Source organism: Protopterus annectens, chromosome 2.part1 (assembly GCF_019279795.1).
Source record: "Protopterus annectens isolate FY-2018-M chromosome 2.part1, PAN1.0, whole genome shotgun sequence".
Taxonomy (NCBI): Eukaryota; Metazoa; Chordata; order Ceratodontiformes; family Protopteridae; genus Protopterus; species Protopterus annectens.
In genome coordinates, this window is record NC_056729.1 from 539,535,244 (window position 1) to 539,551,751 (window position 16,508).

The window sequence follows — 16,508 nt, forward strand, 5'->3', positions numbered from 1 at the left end:
GGTTGTTAATAATTAGTTGTCAGTTGTATGCCTCAGCTATTGACTGTATGATTTTCATGAATTTCTTCTGTTAAGATGTTTCATACAAGTGAAATAAATGTACTAACTCAAAAGTACAATGTTAAGTTGTCAATCTCGCCTTCATTCTTGCTGGATGGGGTTCGAAGCCGAACCTCAGCTCCGACTCGGCCTATTACTAAAGCTCGAGAGCTATTTTTACCGGCTCAAGGCTATCCTATGTCCCGTAATGCTAGGCGTCATATACCCAGATCTCGTTTGCCGCTTCAGCTACGAGGTTGCATTTTTCACCGGCTCCAGGTCGTATTTAAAATTTTTATATTTGCAGTTAGTTTTTGTAATTTTTTCTCTTAGTAGTTTTTGTCCTAGTAGTATTAGTAGTGTACCGACTAGTTTTCCCCTCCTTTTTCCGGTAGTTTCTTCTGTCTTTCCATCCTTAAGGTATATAGGGCCTTCGGTCCTTTTCTTTAGTTGGTAGTTGGGGGATTCCCTTTGAGTATGTGTTTGGATTTTTATTCCCTTCCCTGTAGTGAAGTTTAAAGTAGTTGTTGTGTGGGTCTTTTCAGGTTTTTGCATGTGTTTGTACTTTGTGTGCTTGACTAGACTTTCTGTCCCGGTCCTGTGGTGTCATGTCGAAGGATACCAAGGTATCAGGATTTAAGAAGTGTGACTCGTGCTGTCAGAAGATGTCTCTGACAGACGGTCACACTTCTTGTGTATATTGCTTGGGCCCTCTGCACCTGCAAGACTCTTGTTCTGTCTGCCACGCCTTCAGTCCAAGAGTCCTGCAGGAACGCAGAAACAAGCTCATCCTTAGGGGCTTACTAAAGCATGAAGGTTCTCCGACAAAGCCTCCGTCCAGTAGACCTTCTAAGCCCGCCAAACCATTGGCTCCATGTCCGGAGCCGGCGCAGAGCGGACCTCCTTCTATCTCGTCGGTTCCGGCCAGAACCGATGCATCGAGGCCTCAATCGGCTCCGACTTTAGTGTCGGAGCCGTCTCCAAGCCGAAAACATTCCTGATCTCCTTCCTTGGAGTTGGTGTGTTCAGCTCCGAAGTCCCCTTTACTATCGGAGCGGAGCCATAGGTCTCACTCCTCTCGGTCTTCCAGGCTGTCGGATCACAACCTCGAGAGGGTAGTCAGTAGGCTCTTAAAGTCGCAGGCGCTGGCCCAGATGTTGCATAGCCCTTCTCATCAGACAGTGGCTACCCCAATGCCTGCTCCAATTCCTCCTCCTACTCTTCCTTTGAGCTCGAAGCCGGAGGTCGTCGGGGTTAGCACCGTTGGGGCTTTGGAACCGATATCACTCTTATCGGCTCCTTCATCGGCTCAGATCCCTTCCTTGGTTCCGTCCTTGGAGGGATCCGGGTGCCGAGACTCCCTCGTCGGCTCCGAGGGGGCGAGTGGCATCAGACCCTTGTCCGACCCCATTCTCTCTCTCGGAGCCTCGGCGCAGGTGAGTTCGGCCCCGACATCGGCCACGGAGCCGTCCCTCTCGGTGCCGGGGGGAGCCCTTATCTTTTCGGAGTTGGGTCCCTCTTCCCTGCCTGATAGGGTCACCTTTGAGGTCATGAGGAGCGTGATGGCTCCCATACCGGCGCCACGGTCGACCCCATCGGCCCCTCCCTCGATGGTTCCTGCTTCGGCCTCTGCCTACCCTCCCGACCCCAAGCGTGGAGAACCAATGCTCCAGATAGCCCCATTGGGCGTATCCTCCTCTTCCGAGGCCTCCCCGGATCCTGCAGGGAGCCCCCTCGAAAGAGAACATGCAAGAGGAAGCATGTAGACTCCCCTGAGTCAGTCACATCAGACACCATCCTGGATGAGTCGGAAGGGTCCCCATGGTCCCCCTCTGAGGATGTCTCCTTTTCTGACATCCTGGAAATTCTCAAGCAGAGGGGGGAACTGGTCTGCCCTCAACCCTTCCGAGGATGAGTTGGTGTACCTAGATGCGTTTGGTTCTCGCCCTTCCACCTCCTGGGTGTCTCCGCCTTTCGACCCACTCATGAATGTGGTGGCTCGAAAGGCGTGGACGGCTCCGGATACTATGGAACCAACTCCCCAGAGGCCTACAAAATTTATTACAGCCCCTTCTGATAGGCAGTTTCTAACTAAGGGCGTCCCTGTTGATGCCATGGTGGTGGCAGCGGCCACTAAGAAGGAGTTGGCTGACCCTTCAGTACCTGTCCTTCCGCCTAATAAGGAATCTAGGACTATGGACAGGTATGGTAAGCAGATGTTTTCTTCAGCGACCTTTGCCATGTGGTCGCTGAATTATTTGTGCCATTTCACCCGTCTTCAAAGAGACCTTCTCAAAGAACTGGGTGATACCTTACAGGACCCATCAGCTGTGGGGTCTCAGGAAAAGATCAACTCCCAGCTGGCGGCCCTGAACTCGATTGTCAACTCCTCCATGCAGCTCATTTCCTATGCAGCCGATGGGGTGAGTAGGGCTGCAGGTACGGGCGTTGCTCTAAGGAGACACGTCTGGAAGCGGCTTTGTAACTTTGCTGACCCCTTCAAGGCATCCTTCACTAACACCCCCTTTGATGGTTCTACCTTGTTTGGACCTCAAGTGAAAGATACATTGACCAGGTGCGAGCAGGAAGGCAAGACTCTCTCTGCTGTGGGAGTCCGTTTTTCCACTCCTTTTAGACCATATCCTAAGGGTCAGAAGAGTGGCAAAATTTGGTTCCGCAAACCTCAGGGAGTACTGCCTGATGCACGTGGTGAGCTTCTCTCCGGGGGCAGAGGAGGGAACAATAATAGACGCCACCCAAGGGGCAGGGGGGGGTCCACAGAATCAGGGTAGCAGAGAATCCTTCTCTGACAAACCCTTCCAACACCCCTGAGGAGTTGCCCGACTGTCCACCTTCGGAGGCAGTCGGGGGAAGACTATCACTGTACCCAGAAGCCTGGCATTCCCTCACGCAAGACAAATGGGTACGGTCGATCATATCCGAGGGTTACAGAATTCCCTTTATTCACTCCCCACAAAAGCCAAAAGGGCCCCTTCCAGACGTTCCACCTGGTCTGAGGGATCAAGCAGCACTAGAAATTTCAAAGCTGCTAAGAAAAAGAGCTATCCAGCCAGTCCCAGCAGGCCAGCAAGGATCCGGAATTTACTCCAAGTTCTTTTTGGTACCAAAAAAGACAGGGGACTGGAGACCTATTTTGGATCTCAGCAGGCTGAACAAGTCTGTTCAAAGAACTAAGTTCCAGATGGTCACGCTACAGTCCATTCTACCCTTTCTGGGTCAGAACAATTGGATGTGCTCTATAGACCTTCAGGATGCGTACTACCATATCAAAATGAACAGGCGCTCCAGAAAGTTTCTCCGCTTCCAGCTGGGAGCCAGTCACTACCAATTCAGAGCCCTGCCCTTTGGCCTCACCACAGCCCCCAGGGTGTTTACTAAATGCATGGCAGTGGTCGCTGCTCACCTGAGACGACAAGGATTCCAGGTGTTTACATACTTAGACGACTGGATCCTTACTGCCACCACCAGGCGTCAACTACTCCAGTCCAGAAATTATGCTGTCCAAACTTGCAATGTGCTAGGTATTTCTATAAACTTCAAAAAGTCTGCCTTGTTGCCTTGTCAGTCTATTACCTTCATAGGCGCCGTTTTAAACACTGTGGAGCTGTCAGCAAAACTGCCTGTACAAAGAGTTTCAGACATTCGCAATCATGTTCAGATCCTACTCCAGGAGAGCAGAGTCCAGGCCAGATTCGTACTAAAAACCCTAGGCCTCATGGCAGCAACAATCACATTACTCCCCCTAGCTCGCTTTCACATGCAGATCCTGCAGTGGATGCTATTTTCCCAGTGGTCCTTTCAACAGCTTCCAATGTCACACAGCATTCTAATCACTCAGTCATGCAAAAGGCACCTTTCTTGGTGGATGATCTCCCCTCAGGTACTTCAGGGCAGACCTTCTGTCCTTCCTCCTCCTGTTGCCACTGTGACAATGGATGCCTCCCTGATCGGGTGGGGGGGGCACTTTCAGGGCAGGACAGTCCAGGGCACATGGCAACCCTTCGAATGCCACCTGCACATAAATGTCTTGGAAATGAGAGTGGTACTTTTAGCATTGCAGGCCCTTCAAGACTCTCTACCCACCGGGACTATTGCAATTCAGATGGACAATATGTCTGTAGTGTGGTACATCAACAAGCAGGGCGGAACCAGATCCTACCCCCTATGTCGAGAAGCACTCAGACTTTGGCAGTGGGCGATCTCTTCTCAACGGTGTCTGGTAGCAATGCACATCCCCGGGAAGTCCAACGTCATAGCAGACAGGCTGAGCAGAGCCATTCTCATGCCCCACAAGTGGTCTCTCAACCAGCTAGTAGCGGAAAGAATTTTCAGAAGGTGGGTCAGCTTTGTTGCGACCTTTTCACAACCCCTCAAAACAGCAAGTGCCAAAACTTCTTCACCCTCTTCCCTCTCCCAGGTCTTCCCCCCAGAGACGCTCTAGTCCATGATTGGCCCCGGGGTCTTCTATATGCTTTTCCCCCTTTTCCCTTAATTACTCAGTTAATCCAGAAAGCAACTGCTTTGAGATCCAGAATGATCCTTATTGCCCCTTACTGGCCTCGACAAGTTTGGTTTCAATTCCTGCAACGTCATCTCTGGAACAGCCCTGGCATCTGGGCCCAGTGCCAGATCTTCTGGCCCATCAATCAGGCGGGCTGCATCAATCCCTTCAATCTCTCAACCTCACAGCTTGGTTGCTCCACTTCCAACCCTAGCCAGGCTTCCCTTAATCTCTCATTCAGTTCGCGACATCATTCTCGCTTGTCACAAGTCTACTACCAGAAAGACTTATGCTAGCAAATGGAAGCGTTTCTTTGTTTGGGCAGGGGAAAGACAAGTGGACCCCTTTACAGCTCCTGTCCAAACAGTTTTAGAGTTTTTGGCAGAACTTTTTCAAATGGGTTCTTCTTCAACTACCATCAGAGTTCAGCTGGCAACTATTGCAAATTTCCACGTTGGCTTGTCAGAGACTAGCATTATGTCCCACAAGCTCTGCAAAGCCTTTCTTAAAGGAACCTTCTTACTTAGGCCTCCGGTAAAAGATTCTCCCCCTCCATGGGACCTAAATTTGGTGCTGTCATCTTTAATTCTCCCTCCCTTTGAGCCGGCGGCTTCCTGTTCATTAAAGCTGCTCTCGTGGAAAACTCTCTTCTTAGTAGCTATCACTTCAGCAAGAAGGGTATCGGAACTTCAAGCCCTTTGAGTTCACCCTCCTTACCTTGTTTTTCACAAAGATAGAGTGTCACTTAGTACTCTCTGAAAAAAATCTGAATCAGACCATCGATCTGCCTGTCTTCTTCCCAAATTATACCAATAGGGCTGAACGGAAGTTACATTGTTTGGATGCTCACCGTCAATTACGCTTCTACCTGGATAGAACTAAGCAGACGAGGAAATCAGACCAGCTCTTCCTCTCTTACGCGGAAGGGAAGCAAGGCCTGCCTGTTTCCAAAGTAACCTTGTCCAGGTGGACCTCTGTTATCATGTTGATTTACCAATTGAGGCATAAAGAGCTCCCTTCTAAGCCCAGAGCTCATTCGACCAGAGCATTAGCTTCTTCAGTAGCCTTTCAGGCAAGATTACCAATGGATTCCATTTGTGCAGTGGCCACATGGGCCTCTCCTCATACCTTCATTTCTCATTACAAGCTGGACATGGCCTCCAGAAGCTGGGCTGATTTTGGTTCCACTGTACTCAAGAGTCTGTTCCATTGAGCCACCCAGGACCCAGGTGCTAGGGACGCTGTCCCATCCAGCAAGAATGAAGGCGAGATTGACAACTTAACATTGAGAAGTTATGTACTTACCAATAACGTTCCATGTTAGTTGTCTTCTTCTCGCCTTCTTTCTTGCGTCCCACCCTCCATCCCCCTAGCCTGGAAAGACTGAGAGTATCTTGTGAGATTTTTCGTCACTAGGGTTATCTCCTCAGCTATCTCTCTTGCTTCTCTTGGTAGCTCTTATAAGAGATATGTATATATTTACAAGAGCTTCTAATTTTATATATATATATATATATATTCTCTGTTGTGGTGGGACATGTATGTCCATAGTGTTAGCTATCAAATGAGATCCGGGTATATGACGCCTAGCATTATGGGACATAGGATAGCCTCCAGCTGGTAAAAATAGCTCTCAAGCTTTAGTAATAGGCCGAGTTCGGCTCCGAACCCATCCAGCAAGAAAGAAGGCGAGAAGAAGACAACTAACATGGAACGTTATGGTAAGTACATAACTTCTCATTCATGTGTTTGCAGTTATATTTGTAATGGAATTTTAACTCCTTACATTTCCTCTATAAATGGGGTGTCTACCTTGTAGAACTAATCTGGTACCAAAAGCATTGTAAGTAAGTAGTAATTAGAATGTGATCTTTAAACGTGGAATGTTGTACAGGGGTGCAGGGGTGGAAAATGCCATCAAAATGGTAAGGGTATTTTTTTAAGAAACATTCTGGGATATTTCATCACTATAGTCACAGAACAGGCAGATTTAACCGTGCTATTTAGTGTCTTATTTATAAGACATCATAGCTGGCCTAGTGCATTGTTTCTTTTCTTGTCAAAAATTATTGTTGGGATTTATTAGATGCAGTCATAGAAGAAATTGCATAGTGTCTGTTGAACATTGATCCATTGTTTGAATATTAGAAAGTGGGTTTTTTTTGTTTAATTTTTTTAGTTTTTGAGTACTACAAGTAAAAAGGAAATGGCTCTTAGAAACAGTGAATCCTACTAACATGTAGAATATGCTTTTTAATCTAAATGACTTAAAGTACACCTTTCACTTCTGATATGTAATGTGTATGTTAGTGACTGCATCCTTTTTCTAATACATTATATTTTCCGAACAGAATGGCAGGATCCTGAACTGATGCGAGACATAGAAGCAGCTACTGGTGTTGACTTGGGCTCTTCAAAATGTGCTGAGAAAAAGGGCAAAGGAAAGAAGAAGAAATATCCAAACCTTACTGATTTAAAACAACAGGCTAATACCTCCCGCTCAAGGCTGGAGAAGAAAGTACTTAACAAGTAAGATTTGATATACTAAGATATTTAAGCAACATGTCCTTTTCTGTCAACTTTATTGGAATATTCATTTATCTTTATACACAAAGAAGCCAATTTTCTTATAAAATACATTTAGTGCTGTCTTTATTTTCCTGTTGTTCTATTTATTTTCCTTTAAAAAAATTACTTTGGCAACTACAGTTAAATGCTGGTGTTTTGCATGAATTGTTTTTATTTGCAAAACCCTTTATGGAAAAATAAATAAATAAATAAGGGTCATATTAAAGTAAGAAAGAGACAGTTGCATTAAAGTTAACATTTTGTCAGTAGGAAGTACTGCAATATATGGATGTATTATGATACTCTTGGAAACTGTTCTGTATGTCTGTTTATTCTTTTAAAATCAACAGAGACTTAGGAGGACATGGCTGTTTGGACTTCTCCAAGCTACTTTTCCTTAGCTTTTACATAGGTAATGTAAATTAAAACAAAAATGTAGACAATTTCTTGGTCCAGTACCACAGTTGGAGTTATCAATGGTTAGGAAATACTTCCTGCTGCTGTGTCAGTATAGCACTCTATGTTCATGCTAGGTGTTTACCTCAGCATTGTGGCCAAATGAAAAATAAAAAATGATGAGGCTTGGTATTTCCTTACAGAAGTGGTGCACATAGTATCCGAGAGAGTCATCCAGACCAGCCATTCTTACATTGTATATATTCAGTTTATTTAATTTAATTTATTTTATTTATACATTTTATTTATTTATTTGTTTTGTTAATCCAATGTTAAAAACATTAAGTATTGTACATAATAAAATGAAAATAACAGATATATGTGAAAGCCTGGAACAGAGTCAAAATGTGTAAGTGAAGTGTTTTCTGGAAACCAGATTAAAAATGTCATCTGTAAGTTTTGTTTTTTTTATGTATTTTGTAGTAATGTCATGTAACAGAAATGTTTTATTTCCACACTTATAAATGTTGTGTATCATTTATCTTCTAGCTGTATTTACTAAGCTGCATATCATTTTTGATAGTCTCTCGCCAAAACAGTGTCAGATTATTTCTCTGCATGTATAGCCAAATACAGCATTGTGCAACAGGTTTGATTTGACTGACAGCTGTACAGTGTATAGCAGAGCAAGCAAAGATCAATTTATATTCACCACCTTGCCCACTAGATCGGGTCATTTCATATTTCTTCAGTCCTAATGGTTCAGGGTGTGAAAATATACATTTAGAGATGGCTGAAACAAGATTGCTGCAAATGATTAAGGATTAGGCATCCTAAGATAGTTTCTTTATTATGTGAAGAAGTGGGCAGTTACAGCCAATACAATGACTTTGGGAGGAGCTGGGACACTTATGATAACTAATTGAGAAAATACAGTAGATAACACTGTATCTGTTTACGTTTTGTTTCTATTCTGAATGGCAGGGATCCAGCCGTAAAGAGTGTTGCTGTTTCATTTGCCTGATCCTCAAATAATGTTTGCACCAGTGCCTTTTAGGGACTACTAGACAACTTAGGGGGAGGGCAGTATGCTGATGGAGACAAAGGGATACCTGACCTCATCGGTGAATGTCAAAAAGTTACACCTTTTAATCTAAGCAGTTATAGCTGATGTTGTCCTTTTCATTCTTCCTCACTGGTGGGTTGTAGATCTGACCCTCAGATCCAATTTGGCTGCATTCACAAGACTTAGGATCCAAGTTGCGAGCTCCTCCCTCTACCTATAATGACCTATTCCATCCCCAACTCCTCAGATCTCATTTGCCGCCATTGCAACAGGAGGCGGCTCCGAGTCTCGAGTTTGTAGGAGTGTAATTTTTCTGGTTATTTACTGCCTTTTTTCCTGTTGTACTATTTCTTAGTTCTTGTAACTGTTCTTCACTCCTCCCATTAACTTTCAGTTGTCACAGCTTTGGGGACCTTTTTCTTCTTTCTTTTCTTGCATCTACCTCTGGTGCCTTTCAGATCTTTCTATAACCTTCCTTTATGATTATTGTTATTATTGTTTAAAAAAAAAAACAATGTTCATTTTACAATAGGTTTGTGGTACTGTAATTTGTAGAGTGTTGTAGTTTTTGAAGTTAGCTTTGTTTTTTTCTGTTGCAATCATGTCTGAAAAAAACAGCTGGGTTTAAAAAAGCACTTCTTGTGGGCACAAGATCCCCAATTCGGATGCCCACAAGAAGTATGTGTATTGCTTATGGCCAGAACACTTAAAATCCCAATGTGAGGTCTGTGCTTTGTTTAATCTAAGAGCCCTTTCAGACCTCCACGATATATTAATTCTTAAGGGCCTGCTCCCAGCTTCTTCCTCTTCCTCTCCTGGGGACCAAACCCCTTGGAAAGCTCATGGCTTCAGAGAGTTGAAGAAACAGGCCCTCCCTGTATCTCCAAGGGCGTCATCTGACCCAGCTCAAAAGCTTAAAAAGGCTTCAGATCCGAAGAATGTCATGCCTCATTCGGATCTACAAGACTCTTCAGATCCGACGGGCATGATCATCTCGGCCAGTTCACTATTACCTTCCACATCCACATCAGCCTCGGATCCCAGACATTTGGATCTGATGATAAGGAGCCAATCTCCGGACTTGGCAATAAAACCAGGTCTGATGTTCACTTTATTCCAGTAACCTGTGGGAATACAGTTCCAAGGCTTGGAACTGACCTTCTGGCTTCTTCTAGCTCGAGACTCCTGACTTAAGTTCCCTCTCCCTACTTATAATACCCTGCTCCCCCACAGTACCTCAGATCTCATTTGCCGCGCTTAGAGTTTGCATGGAGTTCCTTGGCTTGAGTTTCTCTGTGAGTTTGAGAGTGTTTTTTGATTATTCGTTCTTTCCCTACTGGTCTCTTTTCTATTCTTTTCTAGTTTTCCTGTGTAGTTTTTCAGGTTTCTGTCCATCAGGTGTTAAAAAAAAAATTACAAGAGTAAGTGGAAGAGGTTCTCTTTTGGGGTTGAACAAAAACAGATGTATCCTGTTACAGCCCCTGTTTCACTCATATTAGTCTTTTTGCTTCCCTTTTCAAGGATGGTGCTAGCTACTCTACTGTCAAAGTTCAACTAGTTGCTATATCCAACTTTCAATGCTATGGTGGTGGTGCTGCGGTAGCGTTGTTGCCTCACAATAAGACGTTGTCCTGTTCAATTCTCAGCTAAAGCGTCTTCTGCGTGGAGACATGCGTGAATGGGCGTACCTTCGTTGAAGGTTGTGCGTCAGGCCTGGCAAGTCAGTACGTAAAAATCTACTGCCAATCATTAGTGGACCGGAGTTCTGCTGTGGCGACCCCTAACCGGGAAAAGCCGAAAGATACAACAACTTTGATTTTTGAGACCTTATCTTTTGCTTCTTCAAAACTGTGTAAAGCATTTCACAGGAGCACTTTTCTGCTCTGGCCACCAGTCAAAAATCCTACTCCCCCGTGGGATCTTACTGTAATTTTGCAAGCTTTAGTCCATCCCCCTTTCAAACCCTCAGCCACTGTGGATTTGAAATTTCTTTCCTAGAAGACTCTGTTTGTAGTAGCCATTACTGCAACCAGGAGAGTGTCTGAGCTCCAAGCCCTTTCCACAAAATTTCCAAATTTGATTTTCCATAAAGACAGAGTGACCCTACGTACTACTCCTTCCTTTTTACCTAAGGTGGCTAAAGAGAGTAACATTAATCAGTCAGTTAATCTCCCAGTCTTTTTTCCTGAGTATTAAAACAAGGGAGAGTACACTTTACATCGCTTGATGTTCATAGGCAGCTTTGTTTCTATATCCATAGAACCAAGCCGTTCAGGAAGTGTGACCAACTGTTTGTTTCCCTTTTCAGTGCTAAGAAAGGTAAAGCAGTTACCAAAGTTACGTTGGCGAGATGGTTGAAAGACTGCATTACATTTATTTATTCTTTCAAGGGTATTCCTTTACCAGGTCTGGTAAGGGCTAAGGACTCATTCTACAGGGTCCATGGCCACGTCTCAGGCCTTTTGGTCTAGAGTTTCTATTGAGGACATTTGTACTGCTGCCACTTGGTCAAATCCCCATACTTTCATTATGCATCGCAAATTGGACATCATATCCAGGAGTAGAAGTGCCTTTGGTTCTGCTGTACTCCAGAATATCCTTCCTTGATGGCTGCCCTGGATTATAGTAGCTGGGGACTCTGTCTTTTTCAGGAAGCCTAGTAGAAGTCACAAGGAGCCTTTATTCCCTTGGTTGAGTTACTGATGTTCCTTACTTTTTTGATATATACATATATATATGTGTGTATATATATATATATATATATATATATACATACACACACACACACACACACACACACTTGGTCTGCATGCTTATTGTAGTATAGTTTATGTTCTTGTGGGCAAACTCAATCTGAGGTACTGTGGGGGGGAGCTGGGCATTATGGGTAGGGAGGAGGAGCTCAAATCAGGAAAGAGTCTCAAGCTAGAAGAAGGCAAGCTGGATGGATCTGAGCCTCGGAACCGTATTCTCACAGGTTAATGGAATGAAGATGGATAAGACAGATGTTACATTATGGTAAGAATGTAACTTCTTTTTTCTCCGGCTCTGCCTTCAAGACTATTCCAGACACCAGACAAGCATTCTAGGCCTGCTTCCTCAGCTATATCTAGATCCTCTAAGAGCTTGACAGAGGCTGATATGGACAGGATGATGCAGAAATTCCTCAGGGCTCAGATCCTGATGGTGGTCTTGCCAACTCTGTCCCCTCTCAGATCTGTGAGAGCACCTGCCCAACCCATACCATATCCTTCTCCAATCCAACCAGTGGTCTCAAAGTTCTAGGATGCAAGATACATGAGAGCACCAGCATCTGATCCGAGGAAGCCCCCTTCCTTGACTCTAGTGGTTTCCCTGACCAGCCCTGCTCCGATACTGTCAAATCTGATCAGGTCTCGAATACGGGAAGTCAGCACTGGGTCTGGGGGTTGGGTTTCCCTTTGACACTGTTGGATCTGTCCCTTCCCCTTGGTGCCTTGCCCCTTGACAGTTCTGGTCTGATTCTCTCCAGAGGGTGTGGATCTAGAGTTGGCCTGGAACTCTCATCCTCTGCTGCCTTGGTGATGAGGAGGGAGGTAGAAGTTTCCCCAGTCCATCAGCCTTCCAGGTGGTAGAAAGGGCCTTCTGTTTGCATAGATATGTGTCCTCTCGCATCTCGGATTCTACCCCTTGCTCATTATCAGGTGTGAATGCTCTGCCCATCATTCCTGCTCCTCTAAGTCAGCCTACCCTGGGAAGCCTCCATACTAATTCCCCAGAGGGTTTTCCCCATTCTTCTGACACCGCCCCTGAACACCCCACAGAGGAGGTACAGCAGAAGAAGATGTGCAAGAGGAGGCACGTAGACTTCCTAATGGAGTCTCTCACTGAAGACACCAACTTCAGTGAGGGAGAAGGATCTCCTCGATCATCACCTTATGACATCTCCTTTGAAGCCATCCTGGAACTCCTTAAGCAGAAGGGTGCCTGGTCTTCCCAAACTCCGTCTTCTGAGGAGTCAGTGTTTCTGGAGGCTTTCGAAGCAGGCCCATCTACATCTTGGGTGACCCTCCCCCCAGCGGATGAACTTAGTGACCTAGATTCCTGCCGGGCTTGGAAGGAAACAGACACTGTCAAGCCCATCCCTAAATGCCCAGATAAATTTCTAGTTCCCCCGACAGACAGAACCCATTGGAATAAAGGTGTCCCTGTTGATGCCATCGTTGTGGCAGAAGCCACTAAAAAGGAGCAAGTAGAGCAGAGCTCCTCTGTCCATCCACTGAAAATGAGTCTAGAGCGATAGACAGATTTGGAAAGCGAATTTACACCTCAGCCATTTTTGCACTGAGGTTGTTAAATTACCTGGCACATTTTACATGCTTACAGAGAGATGTGATAAAGGAGTTCTCAAACTCTCTCACTGAATCCATGTCTGTGGAGGATCTCAAGAAAGTTTCGCTTCAACTGCCCAGTCTTTCATCCACTGCCAACTCATCAATGAGGCTGATCTCCCATACAGTGGAGGGTGCCTCACGAGCAGCCGGTTCAAGTAAAGCCATTATGAGACACACCTGGATGAGGCTATGCGACTTTGTGGAACCGTTTAAGACGTCTTTTGTTAATGCCTCCTTTGATGGCTTCTCTTTGTTCAGGCCATCAGTGAAAGATGGTCTTACCCACAGCGAGTAGGAAGTAAAGACCCTGTCTGCAATTGGAATCAAGTTTTCTGCCCCTCAACAGATATTCTGTAGAAACCAGCAAGATGGGAAGAAAATGTGATTTTGGAAATCTCGGGGTCCCTTTCAAGACCCATGCAGGGACACTTCCTCCAGAGGTAGAGGAGGGAATTTCAGTGGCAAGCATTACCCCAGAGGCATAGGGCTCTGCAGAACCAGGGCTTCAGAGACTTCATCTCTGATAAGCCCTATCAGCACTCCTGAAGTGGTGCCCAACGGTCCATCTCTGGAGGCAGTCAGGGTTTGTCCCTTTTCCCTCCCACCTCCTGTCACAAGGAAGAAATTCCCAGATGTCCCACCCACTCAGAGGCAGTACGCATCTCAAGAAATGCAAAAGCTGCTACAAAAAAAGAGAGTCATCCAGGAGGTCCCATCCGAACAGATAAGATTCAGAAATTACTGCCACTTCTTTTTGGTGCAAAAAAAAACAGGGGCCCTAAGACCAATTTTGGATCTAAGCAGTCTGAATCAGTATGTAAAGAAGTCAAAGTTCTGAGTGGTTACAGTTAAGTCCATTCTGCCTCTTCTGCACCAGAATGATTGGATGTGCTCTGTAGATCTCCAGGATGCGTGCTATCACATTAAAATAGACAGGCGCTTCAGGAGACACCTGCACTTTCAGCTGGGGGCCAATCATTACCAGTTCAGAACATTGTCCTTTGGACTCACCACAGCCCCCCAGGTATTCACCAAATACATGGCAGCTCACTTGAAGTTCAAAGGATTCCAGGTGTTTCCCTGTCTCAATGATTGGCTCCTGACTGCCGCAACCAGGCATCAACTTATACAAGCCAGAGATTATTTGCTTCAGATCTCCAACTCCCTAGGCATCACAATAAATCTTGCCAAATTGAACCTGACTCCTGTACAGACTATAGAATTTATAGGAACTTAACTGGATACTACAACTCAAGACGCTTCATTACCTCTTCACCGCATCAAATCTCTGAGAAATCAGGTGTGGGACTTGGTGTCTCGTCTGTCCTCTCCAGCGAAACTAGTGTTACAAGCTTTTGGATCAGTGTCAGCTGCCATTATTCTAATCCTTCTAGCAAGATTCTTCATGCAAATCCTCCAGTGGACCTTGGTGGTTCAGTGATCTATTCTTTACCAGCCTGTATCTGTTCCCATCAAACTCACTCCAATTTGCAAACATCTTATTCATTGGTGGATACAGTCAGATGATCTGTTTTTAGGCAGGCCATTCTCTCTTTCTCCCCCAGTAGCCACATTGACAACAGATGCTTCCAAACTAAGGTGGGGGACATTTCAAGGGAAAGATGGTCCAAGGCATGTGGTCTTCTTCAGAGACCAAGTTGCATGTCAGTGTCTTAGAGATGAGAGCAGCCCTTCTATTGTTGCAAGCAGTTGCAAGCCTTTCAGGAAGTTCTCCCCTAGGGAATCTAGCATTTCACACAGACAACATGTCAGTAGTCTGATACATCAACAAACAAGGAGGAACTCACTCCTACCCATTGTGCAGAGAGGCCATGAGGGTCTGGGAATGGGTGATCTCTTCAGACCACTTTCTTATTGCAATGCACGTACTGGGGAAAGCCAGCATACTGGCAGACAGACTCAGCAGTTCCATTCTGATTGCTCATGGGTGTTCATCAGTCAGTCAGTAGCGAACATGATTTTCAGCCGTTGGGGCCAGATTTGCTGTGATCTTTTTGCCTCTTCCGTCAACAATAAATCCAGCAAGTACCTCGCTTTGATCCCCCCCTCTGGGGAAGTCACCAAGGGATGCTGTTATTCACGATTGGCCCCCGGGTCTCCTCTACACCTACCCCCCCTCCACTGATTCTGAAGTTTCTGTTGAAAGCAAGCAGGCTGAAGAGCTCAGTCATCCTCATTGCCCCCTTCTGGCTTTGACAGGTATGGTTCCCCCTTCCTCTGGTTTTGTCTTCGATATCCTGCATGGATACTAGAGCCCAATCGGGATCTCTTATCTCTCCCATCAGAAGTTCAGTGTCCTACTGTTCATGCCCTCAAGCTGACTGCATGGTTTCTCCACTTCCAGTGATAGACAATCCAAACTCACTTCCCCTATTCGTGACATTATCTTGGCATCCCAGAATGCTTCCACCAAGAAAACCTACAGAAGCAAAAGGAAAAGGTTCTCAATATGGGCTTCTAAAGAGATTATAGACCCTTTCTCATTTCCTACTTTGGCCATCCTTTGTTTCTTCACTACTCTTTTTATGAAAGGAGCTTGTTTTTCTGCTAGTAAACTTCATTTAGCAGCCATATCCAACTTCCATGCTGGAAACAAATAATTTTTTTTGTCAACTTCCAGATTACGTAAAGCTTTCATGAAAGGAATTGTACTTCTTAGACTACCAATAAAGGATCCCTTTTGGCCTTGGGACCTCACAGTAGTCCTCCAGGGATTGACTCCAAAACCCTTTGAACTGACCAACAATTGCGATATGAAGTTTCTTTCTTGTAAAACTATCTTTTTGTTATCTGTTACCTCAGCAAAAATAATTTCTGAGCTCCAGGCCTTATTGGCTAGGCCTCTTTACATTATTTTCGATAAAGATAGGGTGTCTCTATGAACCAAACCTTCCTTTATGCCTAAAGTAGCCATGGAGACTAACATTAATCAATCCATTCAATTGACAGTTTTCTTTCCAAACTTTACTAAGAAGGGCAAGTATATGCTACACCTTCAAGATGTTCATAGACAGCTACATGTTTATCTTCACAGAACAAAACAGTACAGGAAATCTGATCAGCTGTTTGTATCCTTTTCCCCTAACCGCTTAAGTCAAGCAGTTTCCAAAATTACTCTGGCCAAATGGATTGCCAACTGTATTTTGCTGATTTATTCTTAAAAATATTTGGAATTGCTTTGGCCCCCATAGAGCCCACTCCAACAGCTCTACGGCTACTTCCTCTGCTTTTTCCTCTCAAATTTCAGTTGATATCTGTGTTATGCATTACAAATCAGACATTGTCTCCAGAAGCAGAGCTTCCTTTGGCTCGACAGTGCTCCACATGTCCTTCCTTGAGGGCTTCCCAAGAGCTGCATAGGTGGGGACTCTGACCCATCAGTGAGGAAGAATGAAAAGAACAACATCAGATTTAAAAGTTATGTACTTACCATAACTTGGCAATTCTGCTGTCCATTTTCATTCTTCCTCACCTTCCCTCCTAACCATCCCCTGGCCTTGTCACTCCTAGAAGGATCTTTGGA

General features: G+C 45.0%; 1 protein-coding gene across 1 annotated transcript in view; it reads left to right on the forward strand.

Annotated features, from left to right (window-relative positions):
* The window catches only part of UVSSA (UV stimulated scaffold protein A), a 1,327,799-nt gene that overhangs the window by 1,212,414 nt on the left and 98,877 nt on the right, over positions 1-16,508 (forward strand). Inside the window, exon 14 of the mRNA XM_044062324.1 lies at positions 6,913-7,090. Coding sequence (XP_043918259.1) covers positions 6,913-7,090 — 178 coding nt within the window. The remainder of the gene's footprint in view (positions 1-6,912; positions 7,091-16,508) is intronic.